Raw genomic sequence first — 26,719 nt, forward strand, 5'->3', positions numbered from 1 at the left:
GTATTTTCTGTCCTTCTAGGCTGCCGTACCAGGAACCTGCTAGTGGTAGCAGCGTAACGTGACTCAAAGAAGGCGGAGCAATAGTTTTAATCATATACAGTTGTTTGTCTGATCTAAACTCGTAACACCCTACAATGAGCTCTTCAGACATGAAGATCGTTACTGTGATCGGCAGGTGAGCAAGCAATGGCGCTATAATGTACTTAAACCTTGCCTTCAGGTTATTATGGTAGCTGCAGAATGTGACGTTAGTCATAAATCTGACACTCAACTTACTTGTAAATTGTTCTCACCGATTCTGTATTTGTAATTTGTGAAGTGGAAGTGTGAAGTTTTATTTTGCATGTGATTAACGCTAATGGATTATGTTGTATAGTTTTATGATATAAATCACATCAACTTGCAGAAATATGCTGGATGCATGCTTAGATCTCAGATCTCATGCCTAAATCTTCTATGATCTCAGCATATGATTTCCTGACATCTTGTACTTTATATTGATACCTTTGCACTGACCTTTTCGGTGATTTTTCTGGATATTAAATCCCAGGTTTAGCCTCGCAATTTAGGCATCACCGTTAACCTATTTTCTCTTTTGTGTTCATGCTTGTTTCTGCACACTGAGCTAAAGTTGACAATTGCTTGAGGTGCCCTCTCTTAGAGCTAACAGGTAAACACTTAACGTCGCAGTATTGCGTAATATGCAGGCTACACAGTCAACTAAAACAAAGTGTTGCATACTGACCCTGGTTTAGAGAGGAAAAAACGAATTGCTGGGTATTAAAAGAAAGCAAGAGAAAACTACAGCATTGCTTTTTAAAGCATGTTTAAAAAGGAAGGGATGGTGTATACATATCAACAAAGATAAAGACCAGGCTAGTTGTTACAATACATGTGCCAACTTATAATGGGACATAGGTTTTATTACAAGTGAAAGACTACATTGAAGATGCATCCTGATTGCTTATTTTGTGTGTCTGTCTGTTTGTATTTCAGTGGGCTGATTGGCCGCTCCTGGTCTATGGTGTTTATCAGTGGAGGCTACAGTGTAAAGATCTATGACAACCAACCGGGGCAGGCTGCCAATGCTATCAAAGAGATAAGGTCAGCTCTACTACATAATACTGCCATCGGTTTCCAGAATAAACTAACATTTAACGCAGTCTAATCTAATGTCATAATCCATCCACTTTTCATTGTTGTACATATGCACTCCCATGTTTCTCCCCCTTAGGTAGGTTAAGCTTGGTAAGGGAACTGTTGATGTTGTGGGTTTGAAAAGCCAAATTAAACTATGTACATCATATTTGGTTTTACAAATAAATTTATCTTAACTAATTAACTTATCTTGGTCTGCTGTTTTCGGACCATCCTCTAAAGCTTAGAAGGGCAGTTTCATTACTTTCTCTCATGATTAAATGTTAATTGTTTTCTTTATAACTGGCATTTAGTGTGTCTTAAATCCGTGTTTATTTAATCACTAAAAAGTCTACATTTTGGTCGGACCACAGTAACTTGTTGATGTTTAATCTGACTTTAGTTAACTCATAATTCAAGGGTTTTCTGTAGAGAGAAATCATATACATTCAAGGGACAGTTAAACCCAATACACAACAACATTTAACTTCATTTCTATTCAAAGAGCAATATTTTTAATGCCGTTCCCTTAGGAAAAATATATATCATATATCGACTATAGCCTGTACCAGTACAGGAGGGATCAATGAAATGTGCTTTGTGCTGATATTTGTGACATGGTTAGTTATGGGTGTTTTGAGCACAAACTAAATTGCAGTTAAGTCCCAGTTATTATGTTGAGCTCCAGCCAATTCTGCCCAGTCCAAGCTTATAATATAAAACTGTATAAATGCTCGATCACACTTCGGCTAAGATGAGACATATGCTTTAGTGACTCTTTTGCCTCCTATGATCAGCAGCTTCTATAAACAGTTCTGTGCCATCCTCGCCAGATGTTGCTGTGCTCTGACATCACTAACACCAGGGAATTACTGTTTTCACTTTCCAGTCAACACGAGTCCTTAGCTGCAAAACTAAGGGGAACATTAACCAGACGTGCACTGTAGACCGGCTCCCAATGCACTCAGCTTGGCCCTGTCCAAAAAGATAACTTCCTCTTCCTTTCACAGAGAGGACACATGGTCGCTGCATGATCACTGACTTCCTCCCACTATAGAAACACTTGGACAAACACATGTTCAGGTCTGCCTACTCTTTCATAGCCTAGTCATGCCTGGTTAAACATTACTGTGGAATGTGGAAAGTGCTTCAGGTAAAAAGCTCCTTTGAAAACACTTTCAGACAAAAACAGCCGAATAAGATGAAGATACTGTGAAACAAAGCAAATTTCTCCACCAGGATCTTGTTCATTTTACTTTTGTGTATGGTTTAAAAATCTTATCTGCTACTGCTTCTCCGGTCTTTATACCGTAGCTGACTCTTGAAGATTCAGTTGCCTGTGTGAACACTAGAGGGAGTCCTTGTACTGATCTTTCAGTCATGTATCGGTCAATTATCAGTACGTTTTATTAACTTACATCACATACATTCAGGTATGTTGCTGACTCATCTCATATGATATCCTTTAAATAGCCTCTGCTGTGCGACCAGAAGTTGCAGCCATGGTGTTTCTGTATTTGTCCTGGCTCGAAAACCAATCTCAGCAATTAGTCATGAAACCACAAACAAGCTCGGGATTAAAAATCCCCCCGGGCGGTTTTATATCATGCTTTTTTTAACCATTCAAATCTGCTGTATTTGTATTGAAAATTTTTATTCCTTAAACCTTAAAAGAGTAATGTTACATGTCTTTGAAGAAGTGTTGGGGTGAGAGCGAACCACCTCTTTTACTCTATTGTTCTCAGGAAGCAGCTGGAGGAGCTGGAGGAGGCCCACATGCTGAAAGGAGAGCTGAGCGCCACGCAGCAGCACGCCCTGCTCAGCTGCTACGATGACTTGGCTCCGGCACTGGAGGGAGCCTTCTTCGTCCAGGTGACCATTCCGTCTGCTTGTCTCAAAGGCTAAAATCAAGTGAAATTTGCCTCTTGTTTTTTATTATCATTCATTTTTAAATAATTACACATTCTGCATGAGGCCTGTATCCCAGATGTGGTCAGACTTTGTGCCTCTCATCACTGCTGCGTGGGAATGCTTCATTAGTAGTTCATTATTTATGGTGCATGAATGAATGCATGCATCACATGCACTGTTTGATCTGGTTAACTCTACTTATAATATACATTACCTGACCAGTCATAATATATCTCCTTTATAATTTTACTCTTTGTTTATCTTTTTCACATTGATTATATTTAGTTTAAGTAGCTTTTTAATGGCTGTTTATTGACATGTTTTATATTTGCAGCATGTCCTACTTTGTGCTATAGCTGTTGCACATTTTCCATCTTGATAAATACATTTTTAAAATTAAAATTTGTTTATTTTCTGGCCTTTTATGCCTTTATTGATAGAGGGAGGACAGTGGATAGTGTCAGAGACAGGGGAAGAAAGGGTGGGGACGATGCGTGGCCGGGGGCTGAGGGTGGGGGTCGAGCCCGGGGCCTCTGCATGAAGGACTGTGTCCTCTGTATGTGGGATGCGTGATTTAACTGCTGAGCTAAACCGGTGCCAGAAATACACTTCTATCTGATGTTTTCTTATCTTACACCTTGAAAAAGTGTGACTAGATGTTATCCAAATGATCAGAAGCCACTTCTTTATCTGCTTTAAGCAGCTTCTATATAAAAAAGATCAAATTTAAAAGTCTTTGTAACTTATAACTTATTGTGGGTCTGCTTTAAGTGTCAGTTATTAAGAATATTTCAACATGGATGCAGTGAGTGGGATTTTATGTGTGCTAAAGTAAGGTTAAATGTTTCAGCCAGTCAGCACTGCATGTTATTTGTGATGTTTTTACCATGTGAAATGTAACACACTATTTTGTTACCTTAATTGTTTATCAGATATTAACTTTTTGTCTATTCAATCAAAACCTAAATGTTTTCTAACTACTGTAAATATTCGAGAACTTATTATTATTTGTTATTAATATTATATTTTCACATTTCATGACCGACTTCATGAGCTGTGTTATACTAATAATAGAGTTTCCCTTTGACGACAGGTTCAGGAGGAGGTTGTGATGAAAACAGTTGCCATGCTGCAGTTGCCTGCCATGTCACAATCCTTACATGACATCTTAAACCAGTCACTCATCTTGTTTTGTCATGTCCGACACCAAAACAAACAAACACTCGACAGTTAAAACTAGTTTGTTCTAACTCCGTCATCATGTGAATTAGAAAGTTAGCAGGAACATGGCTCTGCAAACAATAGTGCTCTTCATCACAGAGAGTCAGGTAGGGCCAGAATGAATCAATACTGTGCCGAGTTCACCCTCACAGGGAACAATAGAGGACTTATTAGAAACAGGGAAACGTCAAGTGAAAGAATGCAAAGTTTTCCTGCTCAGATAGTCACTGCTACATTTCCTGAAAGCATCACATCATCGGATGTTATTGATCACAACTTTTCAACAGTTGTCTGTCTGTCTGTCCGTCTGCCTGTCTGTCTATCTGTCTGTCTGTCTGTCTGTCTGTCTGTCTGTCTGTCTGCCTATGGGTCCGTCTGTCTGTCTGTCTGTCTGTCCGTCCGTCTGTCTGTCTGGCTATGGGTCCGTCTGTCCATCTGTCTGTCCGTCTGTCTGTCTGCCTGCCTGTCTGCCTGTCTGTCTATCTGTCTGTATGTGTGTCTGTCTGTCTATCTGTCTGTCTGTCTGTCTATGGGTCCGTCTGTCTGTCTGTCTGTCTGTCCGTCCGTCTGTCTGTCTGTCTGCCTGTCTGTCTGTCTGTCTGTCTGTCTGTCTGTCTATCTGTCTGTATGTATGTGTGTCTGTCTCTCTATCTGTCCGTCTGTCTGTTTGTCTATCTGTCTGTCTGTCCATCCGTCTGTCTGTCTATCCATCTGTTTGTCTATCTGTCTGTCTGTCCATCCGTCTGTCTGTCTGTCTGTATGTGTGTCCATCCGTCCGTCTGTCTGTCCGTCTGTTTGTCTATCTGTCTGTCTGTCCATCTGTCTGTCTGTCTATCCATCTGTTTGTCTATCTGTCTGTCTGTCCATCCGTCTGTCTGTCTGTCTGTATGTGTGTCTGTCTATCTATCCAATTTATGAAATGTGTTAAACTAATTCTATAATTAAAAAACTATAATATGTGAGAATACAAGTTGAAACAGATCACAGAGTATATGACAGCATGTTATCAAAGTATGAAACTGCTGTCTGTTGTCCTTCAATGGAACAGAAACACTCCTCCGTACATGTTACTGAGAGCAGCGTCACATTATCACGCATGATTTCAGCAAGTATGCTCCTTGCCCAGCCAGTTGTTGCAGTTCTACACACTTTGTGAATGCCATTACAGGAGTATATCACCCCCGTGTTATGGCTTTCTGCAGCCACTCCTTTCCAACACTCTGTCACAGCAAAGTTCAAAACCCAAACTGGTTGTATCCGGTTCTGAAGATGAGAGAATGGCCTTCAACTCAGAAGCATCAGGCTGTGGTCTGTAGTTTGACGATTTACTGGTCAGTGTCAAAGCCATCTACAAAGTGGACATGTTGTCTTAAATATGTCGGGACAGTTTAGGCTTTAACGTGCACATTAGTTAACACATTATCAGAGGCTAAAGTTGGATGCTGAATTAGTTTGCTGTTTGACGCTTAGCAAGAAAAACACCCATTTTGAGTGTGTGTGTGTTTGTGCGATCTTTATGTCTTTACACTTTCCTGTTATGCATGTACACACATGTTTTCCAGGAGTGCGTTTTTGAGAAGCTTGAAGTCAAGCAGGGCGTCTTCCAGGACATCGAGCCTCTTGTGGGAAAAGACGTCATCCTGAGCAGCTCCACCACCGCTCTGGTGCCGAGCAGGGTCTTCTCTAAAGTTCAGAACAGGAGCCGCTGCCTCGTCTCACACCCGGTTAGTGCCGCCACTGTCCTGTTTGAAGTGGGCAGTGTGAAGAGATTTGTTGTCAAACTTTCTGACAGCAGCTAAAGTAGTCTGACTGGGAGAGTGTTCTGTTACAATCATTATTTCCTTGTCGACCTTGGCAACCTTCACCTTCTTGCTTGTGAGCTGTTTGGTTGCATATATGTACAAAAAAGCTATTTTTATCACTGTCACTGTTTATAATGAAACATTAATATTGTTTCTTTTTGAGTTTATCTTTTGGGAATTGAAAATGTTTCAGCCCTTTATCTGCAGACCCTGAGAACTAACTATTAACTGATTACAGAAACAAACATGTACAAACACCTTATCTTAATCGTCATTGTAAGTGGAGATTCAGTATGCAGTTACCAAGCTACAAGGAAGAACTAGAACATGATATTACATCTAAAAAATAAAAGAATGAAAACATTGTTTTAGCTTAAAGACAACTTTAATATTTTTAACCCAGAGCAGAGATTTAGGATTCTCGATACCACATTAAAATATGTTCAGACTTCACCGTGTCTGTTACGACCCAGCTCATGAGGGGAAAGGGAAGCAATATAAAACTAGCTGTTCTGGGTTTAAGCAAAAGTTATTTATTGTAGATGTAAAATTGATTGACAATAAGATACGATAACAAAAAGCAAGGCAAAATGTAACTGAAAGGGCCTGTGGATGCAGCTCAAATCAATAAATAAGTGGATCAAAAGGAGGACTGTGAACTAGAGTTAGACTATTTATCTTTCTAACTAACTAAACAACAAAACAGCATCCCTAAACCGAGCGTGTCTAACAAATGAATTACCCTGCGTTAACGTGTGTGAATCCTAAAATAAACTCATACCTGGCCCAGTCTGGACAGAACGAGTGCCTCTTACGAATCTTCCAAACACTTACGGATTTACTAATAAATAGAAAGGCTAATAGAGAGGCACACAGGCGAGCTGGTCTCAGTCAAAAGCTGCCTTGAATGACGAACTGTACCGGGTTAGTTAGCGGCTGCTCTCCCCTGATTGGTGGATCAGTCCGGGTGTGCACCAATCAAGCTGCTCCGGCCTGTAGCACAAGTGGATGAAATATCCGGCCTAGAGAACACGCACCCCAGCTAGCAGGGAACGTTCCCATAACATCGGCTAACATTACCTACACGTTCTAATTACGTCTGAAAGAAAACGTTTTAATCTAATATTCAAACGTTTTAAGGAAGTTTATCATTTCAAATAGTTCTTCTAACGCTCAAACCTTAACTAAGACATATTGTTTTAACTGCAACATTCTGAGGATCTTTTCAGGATGTTATTGAGGCCTGGGATGTCACAACACTTTTTATAAAACATTTGCTCAATGTTACATAAAAACAAAGGTAGAACATGCTAACTGCAACTTTCTGAAAATGTTTTCAGAGAACGTTCTCCTATGATTAAAAGGAACATTCTGGGAACCGAATAAAAACTTCCCACTCAAAACATTCTCAGAACGTTCTTAGAACAAAATTTTTTTAGTTGGGGCACACACACAGGGAAGGGGGTATGGTTGTGGCCGAAACAGTGTCATTTCTACATAATTTATTTAACAATAATAAATGATCAAGTATTCTAAGATAATGCACCGCACCATAGACATGTGATGGAATGTAGCATAGCACAAATTAAAATAGAGATGAGCTTAAAATCGTACATTTATAATGTTTTAGTTTGGAGTACAGTATACAGGAAGTAACAAAGTGTGGCCTGCTATTGTAAAAACTCTTTTAATGGAAAAAAACAAAATGATGCAACTGTCGACAAGCTTTTTCCAAACATGCCTGAGCACAGATCAGCTGTATCATCGAGGTACCCACTGTATGACGTGTGATTGTCCTGTGATCACCAGGTAAACCCACCCTACCATGTCAAACTGGTGGAGCTGGTGCCTCACCCAGAGACAGCAGCGGCCGTTATGGACACCACCCATGCTCTAATGACCAAGGTAAGTGTCCCAGATTGTGTAATCCTGTAGTGAGGGTTCCTGGTATGTCTGGACCTGCAGGCGAGGTGCAAAACAAGTGAAAGCAGCTGAGTCCAGGACTACAGTAAGGTGTATACACAGGTTACACACATATACAGGTTATACGTTTGATTATCCAGTGACTTGTCTCTAAGATCTTGGATGACATTGCATCACTAGTTCCCGGTACTGCTATATTACCACACTGATGACACACTTCAGTTGGTCTTAAATCCTTTCAAGTCCCTGCAAGAATTTGTTAACATGCGTGAATTAATAGGAAAAAAATGGCTTCATGGAAAGTAACTAATCTGTTTACAACCCTGGGCGTTTTCAGGTTGGAAACAATGAAAAATGCAGAATCACGTGTGTCGTCTTCAGAGAGCGATCACAATTCTTGACACGACTGATTTCTCTTGATTCAGGTCGGCCAGGTCCCCGTCCGTCTGAAGAAGGAGATCGATGGCTTTGCCCTCAACAGAGTGCAGGCGGCCGTTATCGCTGAGTCGTGGAGGCTGGTCCAGGTCAGTGTCTCTGTGATGGTTTTCTTTCCGTCTGTAGGTGTAGTTAAATTTTTTCCAGAGTCAATTATTGCCTTCCTTTTCTTCTGCATTTTAAAACACTACGATAATCCATGTGCGGTTAGCATCTGACTGATGTTAGCTTGTCTTTCCTTTTGGACATCGCATTTACCCTTATTTACAATATCATTAATACAAAGTAATATTAAGGAAGTCATTATACTGGGACTTGAGCCTCATCCATTCCTACTCATTACAAGGTTGTTAGAGTTAGTTTTTAAGGCCTTTATAATGTTGGACGCACAAGAGAGCATGTTTGTTTTTACTCCTCGGGCTCACTGAGGCTTTGTGTGGCTGCTGATGGTTTTGTAATAGAAGCAGGCAGAGAGAAGAGGAAGCCCCTTGTCAGCTCACCTCTGCTATAATCTCCACGTTTCCCGTCCAAAAAGAAACACAATGAGGGTAAATGAGCTTTAGCCTCTGATGACAGGCTCCATTACATGATCACTCGTGGAAGAAATGCTTAGTATGATAATAAGGGCGATGAGCGTGATGACAATTGCTACCTGGACCGAACTTTATTCAGACTTCAAAAAGCACTAACATAAGAATTACCTTTATATTATTGTCTTCATTGAATAGCAGATTACAAGATTAATAAGAACTCTTCTGCCTGTACTGTCTTTTTCATTGTCTCTGTTATAAGGCTCATGACTCCTAAAGCTCCTGCTGTTTAGGCTAGCTCTCCTTATTAAATGTCTTTTTAATCATAAAAGAAGCTAATGTGACAAAAACAAACTATTCATACCAGTGTGGAATATTTAAACTGTTGGGGCGCTGGTTCAGCTCAGTTGGTAGGGCAGGCGCCCCATGTACAGAGGCTGCAGTCCTCGACACACTGATTGCAGGTTCGAGTCCCGGTCTGCTGATCTTTTGGCGCATGTCTTCCCCTACTCTCTCCTCCCCACATTTCCTGTCTCAACTGTTTTTTGCACGTATTTGGATGTTGATACAAGATTTAAAGACCGTCTTCTTTTTTCACGTGGGAGGGACTTAGTTGGAAAAATGTGATGTCACATATGGTGCGCCAATCAGCATTCACTTCTACTTGAACTCTAGCAAATAAAAGGATTAAACCACATGCAAATAAAATATCTGCAGAAACATTCACATGGAAAGCAGCATCGTTTAGATAATCACGTGTTTCTTTAGAGGATTTCCTCCAAACGCTGTGGCTGTAAAACAGCAGGAATCAATTATGACTGACTCATGTGACTCTACACTCAAAGGATTTCTTCTCCCTTAGACTGATTCTCTGCAGTTATAATGAAGGATGAAGGGAAATGTCACACTACAAACCAACAGGGTTGGTCCATCACATGCTTAGGAATATTTTCATTGATTTGTATGACTTGATTACGGAAGAGATGACATGCCTGCGCTTGTTTGTTGTTGTGTCATTGTTTTCTTCTACGTCATTATTGTCCTCTAATAACTCAGCCGGTCAGTCTGAGGTTGATAAGGCGTGTTCAAACTGTTTAATTTCAACCTTTTGGATTTTCAAATACCAGTTAACACTTTACAATCAACAGGAAGTGTGTAATCAATGGGTTTTTGTGCTGTTCTGTAATGCTCACTATAACTTTTGATATCATGCAATATTACATTTAAATATCAGGGGCTACATTTATAGTTTGCATGTGTAATACTAATGATCCATCCTGCTTACTAATACCATGTGCACGTTTACTTTCCCCATCTTGCGCAATATTACCTTCACTTACACTTAACTCTCAGATGTACGTCGCTTTGGAGAAGTGTGTCCTGAGTGAAATTCTAACAGTTGAACATTGTAACTTATATCACGTACGATTAGGTTAAATATCACGCACTTTTAATTCATCATCGGGTGCAATGTACGTTTTTATTACGCATGTTATAATCTCTGCCAATACATTTTCTACTTACAGTAGCTTACTTACTTTTGTAAATAACTTCTGTTGTTATTCTATTCAGCATGTCTCATTACACATATTTTCGTACTGTAATTTTGGTGCAATCTGATACTAGAATTTATTTCAGGATTAATTCAGTTCTGTCTAATCTTATCTTTTCTTTTCAAGTTTCAATTATGGGGCATTAAAACTCTCCACTAAACCCAGTAAAGGTTCTAGTGTTCGCAGCTTTTAAACAGAGGGACGGTGAGGATACTTTGTGACACCTTAGGCTTTTAATTGGTGAATATATTTAATTAGGTGATAATTAAATAAGAAAATAATGTGAAAAACAGAAATAACTTCTCATCAGTCTATTGACAAGTTACATGTCGTTCTTTTAACTCATTTGCTTTCAGGAACATAACGAGTCTCTTCTGTCAGTCACAATTAATTTCGCTTTATTTACATTTTTCCAAGTAAAATCAAATTATAGAGGCATCAAGACCATGAAATCAAAACATACTTTTTTTTGGAGGATATCATCAGACAGACCAAAGCGGCTGATAATTTCACTGTAGTCGGCGAGAGGAATGCACACAAACAGTCAGAACAGGCTGGTGAACTGGATTAACTGTTTCCACGTCCTCGGGGTGTCTTCTGCATCTCTGCAGCACGTCTGTTCTCTCAGGCTCGGTGCAACATTGGGCCGTGTTTTGCGGCGTTCTTGACGTTAAAGCAGTAAAACTCCAAGGCGTGACAGCTGAGTTGTTCTGTAGCCTGCTGAAACCTGTTCCTACATGACATTCATATGTTTATAACGCACAGGATCACAGGCAGCAGGGGAGTGAAACACAATTTGCTCTTTGTGTCATGGTTTATTTTTAGTTACAACTGACATCAGTCTGTTGACTGCTGGATTTATTTTCCCAGGCTAGTTAACAAACGTAAACCCTCATACACACTGAAAGGGCTGTCCAATACAACAGCACTGCAATATCTAACACTTTTGCAGAACTGAAATCGTTCTATATTTCCTGAAACTTTAAGTGTTGATTGTATAGTAATTTTCAGTTAGCGGCATGACTCCATGGATGTCAGCCTGTTGTTTAATAAGTCCACCACTTATACGCTAAATTATCTTGAAAACTTTTACGTAGATGCCGTGAAACTTGCACATTGTGAAGTCTTTTGCTCTCGAGCATTGGGGGGTTTTGGGGGAACCATTGGATATTACCACTTTCATTGTGAGCATGTTAGCATTTAGCTCAAAGCATTGCTCTGTGCAACCACACAGACTCTTCACGAGCGCTCAAACTAGAGATAGACCGATATGGTTTTTTCAGGGCCGATACCGATTATTAGTAGTAAAGGAGACCGATAACCGATATTTGGAGCCGATATTCATTTGCAGCAAAAGTGAAAATATTGGATTCAAAATTTTGAATAATACAAACTCCAGCACTTAACTTTGTTTAAATGCCTTTAAGCAAACAAACAAAAAACGCAGGGAGTTCCCAGGGTCAGCAGCATCTGTTATAAAGTTAACTGAAAATGTAAATAAATAAATAAATAACTTCCTGAAGTTTTATAAAGTAAATAAAACAAAGTTAAATAAAATTTGCAAAGAAATTAACTTTTTCTCCTCTCCACCGTGTGTGTGAGCACTCTGCATGTACAGCTTTCACTGCTGATTGGCTGTTACCCGTGCCATGGCTCTGCGTGTAACCAATCAGTGCTGTGGGTGGGACAATGCTGGAGACAGAGTAGTGACTGCAGACAGAAAGGCGCGGCTGCATCAGAGCCAAAATAACCCAGTTTTAAATTGATCTCTTATCGGCCGTCGGATTAAAAAAAAGAAAAAAAAAGGCAGATGCCGATATGCATCAAAATGCTGAATATCGGCGCCAATAATTGGCCCGGCCGCTAATCGGTCTATCCCTAGCTCAAACTAAGCGCGATGGAAACTTTTTGCGAAGTTCAATGTTGTAGGGTGACCCACACCGGGGTCTGGCAAAGGCCAGTGGTAGCTGTGCTGAGGAACCTGGATCAAAGGTCGGAGGTCTGGACGGTAGTCGTAAGAAAACCAAGAGCTGTAAGTTATTGTTAACACAATCTTTTATTCATGCATGAGAGAGAAGTTACAAACACTCAAAGAGCATCAGAAGTTCTCCACAAACACAGAATGCAGGGATATATATACTGTTATCACACGTGATGTTTCACTAAGCCTTACACAAACTTGCTGAGCGTTGCACAAGCAACTTCAGCCTTGTGCACATACTTTACTGATGAACTGGTTTCGATCACAGGCCTTACGCCTTCTATGGAAATTAGTTATAATTAATTAATAGATTTTCTGCAAGCTTAAAGCAGGTATAAAATACAGCAAAATAATTTCAGGTGCCACATACTTTGTCACTGCAAAGACACATTGGACGATAAACTGGGTGATGTTGTGAAACACTCCGAGAAGACTCAACAATGAATCGTTACCCAGTGTCAGAGTGTGGCAGGCAACAACATGGGCGTGACACTGAACGCATCATGTTCTCAGGTGTTTTAATAGAGAAGGTAGTTCCACTGAAGTAGCCGATGCAGATGTGTGCCAGAAAGAGTTTGAACGTCGTCAATGGCAGCTCCAATTAGAGAGGAAAAAAAGTACTGTTCTGTTAATAATAGACGTGCTGTTTAGATTTTATTACAGGGTTACCTGCCCGGAACATCAGGTTGATGCTCTCAAAAAGTATATATAGTCCACATCAGTGGTTCTCAACTGGTCTAGCCTCAGGACCCACCACCACCTCCTTAATGACAAATCACAAAACAAATTTCTGAAAATGTTCAACAATTCAAATGTATTTAACGAAAAATGGTGCAGTTTGGAACTGAGACAGAGCAAGACATCACAGTATAATATTCAACCGAATTCATCAGCAGGTGGCAGAGCGTGAGAGGGAAATATTCCCTCTACAATTCATTCAGTTAACATCCTTTTTCCAACAGAACTAAACTAAAAAAGTGCAACATAATAAAAGTGCGACCTTGCTTCCCATCTTCTAGTCTTTATGGCTTGATTTTATTTGACAAGCATGCATTTAGGATGTGCTACTCTGTGTGTAGCTTTGCATTTTTTTGTGTGTTCTTTCTCATGTAACTTTGTTAAATACTTTACTCTGTACTGTTTGTTATTGTCCTGTTTTTCCTTTTGTGTTGACCTGCCAAGGGACTACAGATGCGAATTAGCTTAAAGCTATAATCTGGTACGGCGCATCAAATGGTGACATTTATGTTTTAAACTGTACATGGTCCCTTTTGAATAAAATACAATAAATAAAAAAATAAAAATAAAATAAATGCAACTACAGTCGGGCTCATCAAGTGTGAATAAACTACACTACTACTGCACACTAGTCACAGTAAACCCACGTCCTCCAAAATAAAGCGCAGTATCGAATTTTTGCCACAAGTATTTTTTTTCAAGCACACATCGGCGACCCACTGAAAACAGCTCCATGACCCACCTTTGGGTCCCGACCCACCAGCTGAGAACCTTGTGTACGAATTAACTTAAACTTTATTTACCAGGTCTGGGACGAGGTTTAGATACATCACAGATGCAGAGACGCATTCTAAGATAATAGGGGAACAGTGTGAGAAACTATTCAAAAAAAAAAACCTCCTTCAGCCCAATTCAAGCGAGTAATACGAAGCGGAAATTCCCTTTGGTTTGGTCTCAACGGACTTTAAGTATCTTTACTAGAATGAAAGCTGTGCTTTATGGTGGTGTTGTTTTGATTTAACCCACATAATCATAAGTCATAGTCAATGTAGGTGTACTTTAACATAAAATGGGCAATTCAGCCTCTCAAAGGAACCTTATTGCGCAAGAAATTTTGACATGTCAAAGCAATAACATCAAAGATGCACACATTGTGAGTCGCAGTTCCGGGGATCTGGTATTGTGCATGCTCGCTCACATGCCTTTCTGGTATGCGTAATGGATTTGATTAACCTTTAATATTATTAGATACACACCTGAATATTTCCTGCTTTGACAAGTTGAAATGTCTCCTGTGAAAACGGTTTGTGTAGATAATGTTCTTGTGTGCATATCTGTGTAGATAAATCATTTTGCAGCACAAAATCACAATTAAAAATGGTCATATGTGGGGCGCCAGTGTAGCTCGGTCGATAGAGCAGGCTCCCCATACACAGAGGCAATAGTCCTTGAAGCGTCGCCTGTGGGCTTGTCACAGTTTAGACTTTTTAAGTTGTTTGGAATTCGTCGTCTCCTCAGATGATGTAGTCTCAGTTTGAAGAGGAACTTCTTGGTTCAATGATGAGCTGAGTGAGCCTGCAGTCAGGTGAAAGCCCTCGTTAGTTCACTCAAGGCCCAACACGAGAACACAGTCTGTGAGAGCAACATTTCACTGGCTTCTTCTTCTCTTCTGAGAATCAAACCATTCAGTGTAACTTCAAGGAAATGAAGCAGAGATTACTGTGTCCCTCTCCCTCCTGACTCTGTACGGGCTGTTTCATGACTGCCATGCATCCACTGTGGGATATTTGTGTCTTCACACGCGCCTGTGGAAGCTCAGACTCATATCTGCATGACATTCCATATCATGTGTGGATCACTCATTTGTGAGGCTCCTGTCGAGGAGAATTAACCCTGAGGGCACCCTTAGGTCCCAGCCGACAAAAATGCCACATTGCTGTTAGAGTGTCAGACTTTGGCCTGGATTTAGCTCCAGCTGAGAGCATGAGAGAGCATCTCAGAGAGTGCTCTCAGTAAAGAAGAAAGGAAAATAAGAGGCTAAAAGGCAACAATACAAACAAAGATCCAATATTAGATTATGCAACGTTTAATATGTAGATAAAGAAAACTTTACAGAGCTTTGAGCGCATGGGAATTTGGTTTATTCTAACTGAGTTTACTTCACCACCTCAAAGCTTCTGTGAGCTTCTGCGATTGTGTCCTGTACGTGCTTAAGTGGTTGTTTTTAACACAAAATCTCATCCTGCTTTCTCTAACAGTCATGTGTCACTCACATTAATTTATTCGCCCTGGAAAATGTAAGCAAAGGTAGCGTGCAGTTAATCGCTTCGTCTGACACCTACCCCCCCCCCACCAGCAGTTTCAGGCATTTAAAATAACTCTGTAGAAATGGTCAGTCTGGTGGCTGATGGTCTTGTTTTTATGTAGGTCACAGAGTAATGCTTCAGTCATGTCAATCAAGTCAAACAAAGATTTCACTTCTTGCATAGAAAAAATTCTCGGGCCCAGCTGTTAAATTTAATTTCACACAGCTTATTTTTAACGGTGCCAAAATTGGCTGTTTGGCTTTAGGACAAACTTTCTGAACATTAAGAACCATCAACTTAAAACGTCAAAAAAAACCCTATAATAATAGTAAAGCAAGTTAAAAATAAAAACTCAAACATCTTATGAAAACAAAGGTTTAGACAGGTTTTTTATGGCCAAGCAGCCAAAGACCTTTCGCAATGCGGAAATACAACTAAGCATAGCATGCAGCAGATGTAGTTCATAACATAAATGATATAACACTGACATTTTAAACATCAGAGGCCCTGCTACCGTGCATGCTCGCACCCTGACCTGGCTTTTTATGACATACAGTATATGGAATGGAGCCGTGATTAATTATAGTTATTACACCTGCGCCTTTTCCGCTCTGACAAGTCAAAACGTCTGCTTTGAAAAAGGTTGAAACATTTGTTTACGTCCGTCACAGACGCCATGAATCTGTCTGATTTTGCAGACCTTCTGCATCACCTGCAGAGAAGTCTTTTGTGGTGACATCTCCAGCCACCTCCTCTCTTCTAACTTCTAAGAAAAAGTGGCTGTGTTTTAGTTTTTAGATTGATAAATTAGCTTTGTTAAATTAAAAAATTGGAGCGTTGCCTACATAATATCAGGGACAAACCTGCCTGACAGGATTAACTCAGACATTTTGACAACCCCTCTTGTCAGAGCTGATCAACAGGTAAATCCTGAACACGAAGCAGTCTCCGTTTTAATAGCTCAGGATGACTAAGAAGTTACTCCGCCTGCATGAGTCTCAGGAAAATAACTTTACAGGAGGAAGAGCTTTGAATCGTTATTACCGCTGGAGCCTTGAGCCGGTGAAGCCTGAGCAGAACATCACCGCCCTGCCGTGTGTCTGATTTACACTGCAGACGGAGAAAGTGATTTCTCAGAATATGCTGGAACTGAAGAAGAAAGAAAGACAATAATTTAATAAAATACCAAACGTCAACTGGTTTCAGCCCATCCTCAGACGTACGTTGCTTTGGGCAAAAACGTCTGAAATTGTAACACTGCAACGTCCAGTGAGCAAATATGCAGCTTTACTCGGTTTTAAATTGTTGTAACCTTTGGTCTTTGACCTGATGTCAAAACAACTAGAATTGAAAGGTGTCACCTTGAGCTCTGGGAGGACACCCCCGACACACACACAAATTTAGACGTTGCAGCCCAACAGTGCATAATATAAGGAACATTTAAAGATTGGCACAAATGCAAATCCTGCTAGAGAAATTAATATTATAATTTTGCTTTTGATTGTTAGATTTTCAACAGTTTTTTATAGTTTTCTTGGCTGCTGTGGAAGAATGAAACCTCCACACAAACGTTTTCCGTTTAAATTAATTAACGGCAGTTTTGTTTGTATCAGAAAGGCTCCAAAAATAGAACGATTTTCTTGTATTTTGTGCTTAATTGAACACATGAGCAATTTCCGAAAATATTTATTATGTAATGTTGAACACGACGAGCTGTGCAGCTGTATGAACACTAACAATGCATCTTCATCAGAGCCCTTTTGGTTTCCTTAAATCAGTGCACACCCTCTTCTCGTCTTTGTGGACAATTCAGCTGTGTGTAATTGTGAGAGGCTTGTCTTGACATATCACCAAGGGATACCAGAGTTCACTATGCAGCTTAGTTTTAAACACACCTTATATTTATAATCGGTAAAATGGTCTGTGAGTGACGCATATAGCTTTGCACACCTGAGGCACTGGTTCAACTTCAGTGGGTTGACGGTAAGAGACAACAGTGAAACAAAACAAGACTCATAATGTTAACTCTTAATGTATAATACCATGACAACAACATGCAGGGAAATGGCACAAAAGGATCTCTCATAGGCAAAGCACGTCAAGCAGCTGATGTACAAAATTGTGCCGTTGAGTCCAGGACGGAGGAAACTATAGGCCTTTTTCACATGACATTTTGACTTGTCACAGTGTGTGAATAATGTAATAGGTTATGGCTAAATTCCATGTAGACGCTTTGGCTTCAGGGACTGATTCTCAGCATTCTGGCCATCATATCTCACTGGCACGATCGTTAATATTATGAGTTACACTTGTGCCTTCCCAAATGACAAGCCAAAAAGACCATAACATTCAAGATTACCACCTTCGCTAAAAGGGAAACAACTCCGCTCGTCATGTCCATTTTACCAAAACACCAACCAGCCACAACCAATGGAAAGAGCATCATGAAAGCAGCTAGTCACGCCATTACTAATCTTCTAGAATGACCTGTTTTGTAAGGAAGCAAAGATAAGTTTTACTTTGCCCGAAAATACAGCTCGGAAACACCAGCTGACTAACTGGGACAATCCACGTTCCTCGGGGTGTGAATACAAAGAACACGTCTTTGTTAGTGACTGGGCACTAACACAGCCTGAAAAGTAAACATTGTTTTCAATTTCGTCCTTAAACTACTTTGAACTGTCGTCCAAAAACATCAGATGTGACCTCAAGCTCGTCAATGGGTGCCAAGTAGGCCTGCAGGAAGCGCAATGCGTAAACAAATATTCAAGAGTGCATGTTAGCGAACTCAAAAGGACTTTTTACATTGCAATTCCGCCAAGCCCCCACAGTGTGTGTTTCAACACAGCGTTTTGGCATGCTCCATCCGATGGGTACAATCTCCACATGCTTAGTGAGAAAGCCATAAATCCCTACTTTTGTGATGAATTAATTGCGATTGCTTATACAGTGATAACATTGCGATTATATTGTGCAGCCCCAGCGCCGGGGCCTGTGGTCAGAGAGTGGCCTTGTGGTCCTTCTTACATAACAGGGACCCTCCTTCACCCCTCCAAACACACACAAACAGAAAATGGTCCTTGAGTCAGGGCCAGCGTTGGAAAGCAGAGCGGCTGAGAAAGCGCCTGGTTACCCCCAGTGATTACCGTGTAGAAAGGACCCCACCCACTACCCCCCTTTGCTCAGATAACAGCCCCGTTGTTGGAGGCAAGGACCCAAACAAAGCCGACCCTGTCCCTCTCGTCTTGCACACCCTCCTCCCTGTCTCCGTATCCAAGCTTTGATTTCCTCGATGGTTGGCCAACAGGTATCTCTAACCCAAAGTTACCTGAACCACTCCCTCAGTCTCTCCTTCCATCCATCTCTCCATCCTCAGCCCCTGTGTGTCCGGCACTGCCTGCTTAGTCCAGAGGACACAGAACTGGCTGATTAGTGAAACTTTATATGGTGGGAGTCATTTGACATGATCAAAGGTAATGTGGTTAGCCAAAAACCCTGGAGGCAAAAAGCCATGACTTTGAAAACTTTTGGAGAATAAACTGTTTGTGTTCATCCTGTAACCAAATTCTGAGCAGCAATTTTGGTCAAATCAGGAGTTTGTTTGTTGGTAGCAACAGCAGTTTTAAATCCTCCATGTAGAACGCCAGGGAACACGGAGCACAGCACTGACTTGTTAGCCCTCTAACAGATAAAGAAAGCCGGTCTTACATCTACAAACTGGTTTCAACGTTTTTGCAAACTATACAAAGGGAGAATAATCTAAATCAAGTCAGTGAAATACGCATAAAAGCCTGCTGTAACTATTTTGTCCCTCTTACTCCATCAGGATGACATTATCTCTGTCAAGGACATTGACCTGGTGATGTCAGAGGGGCTAGGAATGCGTTACGCCTTCATAGGTCCAATGGAAACGATGCACCTCAACGCACCAGAAGGTAATGTTCCCTCTTTAACGTCTCTACAAACACAAGGTCTCTTCCCAACATACCTTTTGAAGCTTTTGTCTTGAGATACATTACAGACTGGATCTTTAACAAGGGTAAAACAGCACAATATTTTTGTATATCTTGTGACCAGTACAAATGAGATCAATTACACGTATACAAAGAGTATTCTGGATTTCTAATTTCATATAAACCAACAACAAAGACCCACGAAATTACCTTCATAAGAAGAAGAATGTAAAAACTTTTGTCCGTAAAAGTAGGACGAAATTACCTCCACTGAGAAGGTTGTGTTTTCAGCGATGTTTGTCTAATTGTCTACAAGATAACAGAAAAACTACAGGCTTGGTTTTCATGAAACGTTTGCCAATAAAGAACCAATTAAAATAGTAACCAAACCAGATCCAGATCCGGCTCACGAACACGCTATAATGTTGACCAAATTGTAACACAGATGTCTAAGTATGAGCGAGTTTAACTCAAGCATTTTAAAACAAATCAGACTTAGGAACCACTGGCTGTGGTGGAAGTCTGAGTCTGAGTGACATTCCCTTTATGTAGGGGAGTACAATTTGCATACAGCATTTCTCATATGCAAAAAAAGAAACCTAGGACACCTAAACTGACTGAGAAAAGTGGGAGTATTTTAAAGGTGTATCACTGTGTACTCACAGCTGTCCAGGACTCAAGGAGAACCTACAAATACAGTGACAGTGGATTAAATTGTGGAAAATATGTTCTTAACTCAAACATAGTCAAGCTATTATCTCAAAACTATTACGATGACTGTAGAGTTTTCACGAAGAACAACACGCTCTTACTCATACAGAAAAATGTGAGAGTCCACAGTGACATAGCTCACACGTCTCATGCATGCATGTACTGTACCATACTGTGGCGTCCCTGCATGTCAGAGAGAGAGAGTGAGAGTGAAACCTCAGGGAGATGGAGAATATCAGAGGGGAGTGTGAAACCCAGAGAGTAACCCCGACTGTGTACACACACCGAACAGGGACGCTTTGGCAGAACAAAGCAGTCTTTTGATGGGAAGCGATGAATGCACTCCCTCACACCAGTAATCCAAAACTCACAGAGCCCACATCGCGGCCTTCAGACCAGGTGCCAACTCTACCTGTAGTTGCAGTGCTGGGGCTTTCTACTGATGTGTTTTTTCTTTCTACTCAGGAAACGGCAATCTTTAGAGAACATGATCATACTACTAAGACCCACTCCTGTTGTATCTTCCTGTCCTTAAATCATTCCAATCAGATACAGGAGCACTCAGGCTCTCTGTCTCTCTTTCTGCTCTGCCTGAATGACTTGGCTTTTGTCAACCATGTTCCTGTACAGGAGAGCATTATCCTTTAAAGGAATAATACACTGAATAACGACTGCCTGTAGTCCTGAAGGAGGCGTTTTAAAAGGTTGGTAGCTTCTTGCGCAATCAGGTTAGATTAACAAGAGCTACAATTGATTCAAATGTTAATCCAGTTTCACTCCTGCAGAATGTTTCACTTCTTTACTCCCGCCCAAGGATTACAATGCGAGACTCCAGGCTCTATTTACTGATGTTTATTCACTTCTTCTTGTTTGGGCACCTTGGTTTGTACACAAAACCTTGTTTGTATTTGTAGTTCGGTTCCACAGTGTCTTATTCTACAAACATAGAAAACAATTTTCAGTTCGTACATTAATTCCCTCATTAACAAACAGCTAGCTTAATACAGACGATAGCAAAAGGCTAATTAACGTTGCCACTGTTGCCTGCTTGCCGTTGGCGGGGGTAACTTGGGTCTTCTGAATCCAAAATACTTGTCTTATTTTATCTTAAACTTAGTATGCACTCTTATTTTGTAAGTGAAATGAAAGGGGAACTGCTTAACACGACGTGACAACCAGACCAACTAGCACGTTTCATCTCCGCATGCGCACCGTACGTTCCCGCCTCAAGTTAGGGAATAAACAGCATTACTTCCGGTTTCCGGTTTCAAAATAAAAGCTCAAATAAAACACAAATTTACAAACGATGCTGACAGGGCTGGCTGCTCTTACAGTTTATATTTGGTCATTTGCAACCAACAGAAGCAAACATTTTTGCAACAGACAAAAGTACAGATAACAGTGCTAGCAATATGTGTGAAAGTGTACAGTTGTTCATATCTTGACCCTATTTTCCAAGTAACATTTGGTGAACTTTGGAAACCATTTTATCTCCTGTCTTCAACAAAGTAGCTAGCTACAAACCTTTCATAGCCATCATTCAAGGCTAAAGAACAAGGAGTCTTTGTAACTCAAAGGGTTAGGGGAATTTACATTTTAGAGCTTCATGGTCACTCCACAAAACATGAGACACGATCCCGTAAGCTTTGTGTCTTCATTCCTTCAATGATTGCCACATACGCAAGACACTTATTGTCGTTGAATAGTGTTAAATCACTAAGACCATCACTCAGCATTCTATATTTTGATTCTCTTGGTTTGACCGCACGTGAGATGCAATGAGTCACTTTACAGCACATAACCAGAGCAGATTGAAGTAAATGAAGTTTTAAATGTCACATTCACCCATTCACACACTGATGGCAAAGGCCTAAGGGCCAATCTCCAATCAGATCTATGCCCATTCATACCCGATGGCTATGTCAGCGGGAGCAATTTGGGGTGCCCAAGGACACTACAACATGTGACTGTAGCCGTCAGGGATCGAACCCCCAACTTCCGACTGAGAGACAGCCGACTCTACCACTGAGCCTCAGCCCCCCCAAACAATGAAACATAATGATCGTTATGCTTGATCCTTGATTCTGATGTTTGGTTATCAAATATTTAAAGTCGAGGTGAAATTAAAAGTGTCATTTTAATCCTTTTAGATCACATCCCCGGTAATATTGTGCAAAAAATACAGAAAATCCATTTCTTCGTATTCTTATATCAAATCTGATCATTTTTTCTTCCGGTAAAACTAAATTTCACGCGTGCTTACGTAAGTTAGCACCAAACAATTTCAACCAATCAATCTGCAACATTTAGCCGCAGAGCACCAAGAACGCTCAGTCAGTTAGCTAGCTACTGCGCTGTGGAGAATGTCTGTCTATGCCCACTTCTCAACCATCAAATCAAATCCCTCTAATGAAATGTCCCGCCTGCACGTCCTGTTTCACTCGGAAATACGTCACGATACGGAAGCTAGATACTCTCGAAATGCCGTTTCAGCTCGACTTTAAGATAACGGCAGCAAACGAGGACTCCATGACGAGAAGCTCGAAACACTTGTATCTTCCACCCACACAGAGTCTGTATTTGGTTGAATGGAGATGGTACTTATCACACTGCTGTGTCACATATAGTGTTTCCCACTAAGATACATGTGAACAGTCAAAGTCTGAGAAAACATGAGGGAGAAGGTGATCGAATCGCGTACAATTACAGTGCAACAACATATTTTTTCAGTTCCTTTGATTCGATAACGAGTCATACTTTTAAATCTTTGGTGCGAAACTTCATATCAACATGACAGGACTATTTCAAACAGACTCCCTCTGACCTGTGGTAATTAAAGACCGCGTGTGAAGTCGTCTCTGCACATCTTTCTTTTTTTTTCTCGGTTTATTCCACACCTGCTTCGTGAAGCTTCAAAGACCCCATCTTTGTCCCCTCTGTGTTTCTTATCACAGGAATGTCAACAAACATACCTCTTGTCCCTCTTTATGATATGTTTTGTCCAGTCATTAACACTCGTGGTGACCGGTGGTTCCTCACAGCTACGTCTTTTCATTTCTCTGCATAGATATGAAGGGAAACAATCACAGATATTAGTTTATATACACATGCTACACTTAGCATTTTAATAAGTAATCAACTGTGAATAGCTGAGGTCCGTTATCCGCTCTTATTCATGCTCTTGATCTTTCAAAGAAGAGCAGCGCTTTAGACCCGCCGTGGGACAAACAGTTGGCTCTGCAGAGGTAGTCTTATAATGCAGGACTTCTGGACATTCCTTCTTTTTACATTAATTGCAGATGAATCTACAACAAGGAGAAATGTCCGGGTCTTGTTTCCTGCGTACTGCAGCTCCATCGAGTAGAGGAAAACCAGAAACCTCATTTATTAATCTTTAACACTTTATTTGAGCAGCACAGGAATCATTCATCAGCCGAAGACTGCTACTTACACCCTAAATAAATCATTAAAGATGAGTCAATACGAGTAATGACTAAATAACTTGAAGGGAGCAAAACAATTTAAATGGAAGAATGTGACCGTTATTCATGAGAGTGAATGGTGTCATCTGTGTACGACATCCAGAACCATGAAATTAAATTACATCTCGTCTGTTGTTTTCAGTGTTTTTCTTTGAAGTCTGCAAATTCAGAAGAATGAGACCGGTCTGAATTTGACACAGAAATAAAAGCATGATAGCAAAGATAATCCTGATTATGAATCAAAGTTAGTCCAATCCTTCTCAAAAGTATATAACAACGCACATTGGAGGTTTTATCCAAATAAAAACCAATGCACCAAATGCACATTGGAACCAACTGCAGGAAGGTTTGTGCTAGTCGTACATGTTCTCAGTCCTTGTCGTGCCCCTCTGATCGGCTGCCCTCCCGCAGGTTTGGAAGACTACATGAAACGTTACGGAGAAGGCATCAAGAGGATCCTGACCTCCTTCGGGCCTGTACCAGACTTCTGCGGCGAGGGATCCAAAAGCATCGTTAATGTAAGTAAAAGAGACACTGAGCCAAACATGTACACCTGTTATGGTACCTTCCAATGTCCTGTATCAATGTAAAACAGTATTCACTGATTCAAATCAAAACAGATATTCTTTCTGAATCGTGACTTCTGATTCAGTAAATGATGTGAGTTTTAAATGTCATTAGTTCTGCTCGACTGAAACTCAACAGTTCCTTCTCAACTTGAACAAAATAGCTCTCCCCTTAGTACCCATCATGTGGTCAAATGTTATCACAGGCTGTTAAAATGTTCGCCACAGAAGGTCATTATGTGAGGAAACCCTGAGCCGCTGCAATAAATAGTTTAAGGTCAACCAGTAAAGAAAGCAGCAGCAGTCTGCCTTGTATTCTGGTGGGTTTTGTCTCACATAGAAACCAGTGTGCAGCTTCCAAGTTAATAAAAGTTATATGCTCACTGAGTACTTACTGCCTTTTTAACCAAACTGTCTTTATTCATATTCAACAATTACGTCGATTCACTTCTATGAATAGACAAGGATGAGAAGCTTCACCAGCTTTTCTATCCACAAGCACAGACAACTTCTGCCTGTAGGGCAAGGCAAGGCACATGACCAATCCAGATATGCCACTGGATCCAAACTGAAGGTCTCTGTACCGTCTGTGTTTGTGTTTTGGAAAACACATTTTTTGCTATCCATGATCAGCTAATCCTTTCTTACTTTGGTCCTGGTTTTCAAAGTAAAACTGGGCTGGATCAACCTGATTATGACACTTTAAGGTTGCCAAATCTGGATTACCAGTGCTCTAGATAGGATGACATACTTTGTCCACAGGTGCCGCCAAAATCTACACAAGATGAAAGTTCTTCACATTAAATATTCTGTTTGATATTGATGCAAATTGGTGGATTATTTTATCGAGACAAAATTATTTTTCTACACCCCTGATGTCTTCTCTCTAAAGTCTCTGAAGTGTAAACTACATTATAAAAATGTTGTTTTACTTGATGTTGTTCTTGAAATTCAGCCAGAATCTGCTCCTCTGCTTGGATCAGAATGATCAGGACGAAGTTTCACAAAGATAGACTCTGACTGTGGCTTAGATATAACAAATAGACTTCAGATAGACGTCTAAATTAATCCGTTTCACAAAGCAGTTTCGTTCTTCCATCCATTATCTATCCTGCTTATCCTGTTCAGGGTCGCGGGGGGCTGGAGCCAATCCCAGCTGTCATTGGGCGAAGGGCGGGGTACACCCTGGACTGATCACCGGTCAATCACAGGGCTGACACATAGAGACAGACAACCTTTCGCACTCACACCCACACCTATGGGCAATTTTTAGAGTTACCGATTAGCCTTACAAGCATGTCTTGATCTTTGGACTGTAGAAACCATGTCTTGATCTTTGGACTGTCGGGGAGCCGGAGACCCCGGAGGGAACCCACGCATGCACGAGGAGAACATGCAAACTCTGCACAGAAAGGCCCACCTTGCCCAAACTGGGGTTTGAACCAGTGACCTTCTAGCTGTGAGGCAAGAGGCAACAGCCGCTGCACCACTGCACCACCGTGCAGCCCGTTTTGTTCTTGACTATCTTAAACAGGACTATGGTGCATTGAATTCTGGGAAAATTAAGACTCTTTTCAGTCTGTTTACCCCAGCAGAAAATGTTTGTCTGTTGGAGGAATTCAACAGTTTTGAGGGTATTTTAGTTGGAAAATTCAGCCAAGAGTGTAACCAAAAAAATAAAAAATAAAAACTTATAAACAGTGTAAATCCGACCGTTGAAAGGACCATCAAAGACGTTCAAAATTTGGTGCTACTGGTCAGCAGGTGTCCCTGATTGTTACCATGGCAACATGGGGCTTAGAGCTCAGTTAGCCTGGTGTCAAATATTTTTGGCTTAAAATGAGTCTAATTTACATTCGACTAATCTATGAACAATATCAAGACTGGCCTAACACCATAGACCAGTCTAAAACATCTTTGTGAAACCGGCCCCAGATTGTGATCAAGCCTTCTTTTCTTAACTCTGACTGTCTTTTTTGTTTCCTCTCACATGTTTCCTTTCTTGCTGCCCACAGGAGATGTGTGAGCTGATTCCTAGCGACCGGCAGCATCTGACAGCCAGGATTGAGAGGAGGGATCAGCTCCTCATGAGTCTGGCCAAGCTGAAGAAGGACAACTGAGAAAAGCAGAACCAAAGTCAACGAAAGCTCTGATTCTGACTGTTGAATGAACAATTTACTTCAATTTCCTGTTATGCCAGCACAGCATTTTGAACAAAATCATAGTTGATAAATTGAAAAAGAGATATCCATCCTATGTAATGAGAAAGAGTCCTTGAGAGGAACAAAACTTTGTGCCAACCTTATGAAAGAAGTGTGGCAGGGAATCCATTTTAAACACATTTTTTTCCAAATCACAATATTTGATCTTTTTGTCTGTATCTTGATCCCAGCACGAACACTGAGCCAGTGTTTATATAATACGACCTGTGTGATGGTGATCATGAAGTAAATTAAACCATGAAATCATA

At 40.7% G+C, this 26,719-nt stretch overlaps 1 protein-coding gene across 1 annotated transcript; it reads left to right on the forward strand.

The window, feature by feature from the left end:
• The first annotated feature begins 108 nt into the window (after nucleotides 1-108).
• On the forward strand, nucleotides 109-26,719 carry cryl1 (crystallin, lambda 1). The gene is made up of 9 exons (XM_069663328.1): nucleotides 109-175; nucleotides 997-1,104; nucleotides 2,883-3,009; nucleotides 5,832-5,993; nucleotides 7,881-7,976; nucleotides 8,420-8,518; nucleotides 19,364-19,472; nucleotides 24,095-24,201; nucleotides 26,265-26,719. Exons 1-9 carry the CDS (start codon nucleotides 135-137, stop codon nucleotides 26,367-26,369), a joined length of 954 nt encoding a protein of 317 aa, XP_069519429.1. The 5' UTR covers nucleotides 109-134; the 3' UTR covers nucleotides 26,370-26,719.

Source organism: Semicossyphus pulcher, unplaced genomic scaffold, assembly GCF_022749685.1.
Source record: "Semicossyphus pulcher isolate SPU_LCO1_2020_fin unplaced genomic scaffold, fSemPul1.0.p SCAF_15, whole genome shotgun sequence".
Lineage (NCBI taxonomy): Eukaryota > Metazoa > Chordata > Actinopteri > Labriformes > Labridae > Semicossyphus > Semicossyphus pulcher.

Bases quoted from the DNA above. Each gene is read 5' to 3' on its own strand.
- cryl1 (XM_069663328.1), top strand. From the start codon at position 135: ATGAGCTCTTCAGACATGAAGATCGTTACTGTGATCGGCAG. The intron at 7,977-8,419 runs GTAAGTGTCCCA...CTCTTGATTCAG, and splicing joins CCCATGCTCTAATGACCAAG to GTCGGCCAGGTCCCCGTCCG. The intron at 24,202-26,264 runs GTAAGTAAAAGA...TGCTGCCCACAG, and splicing joins GATCCAAAAGCATCGTTAAT to GAGATGTGTGAGCTGATTCC.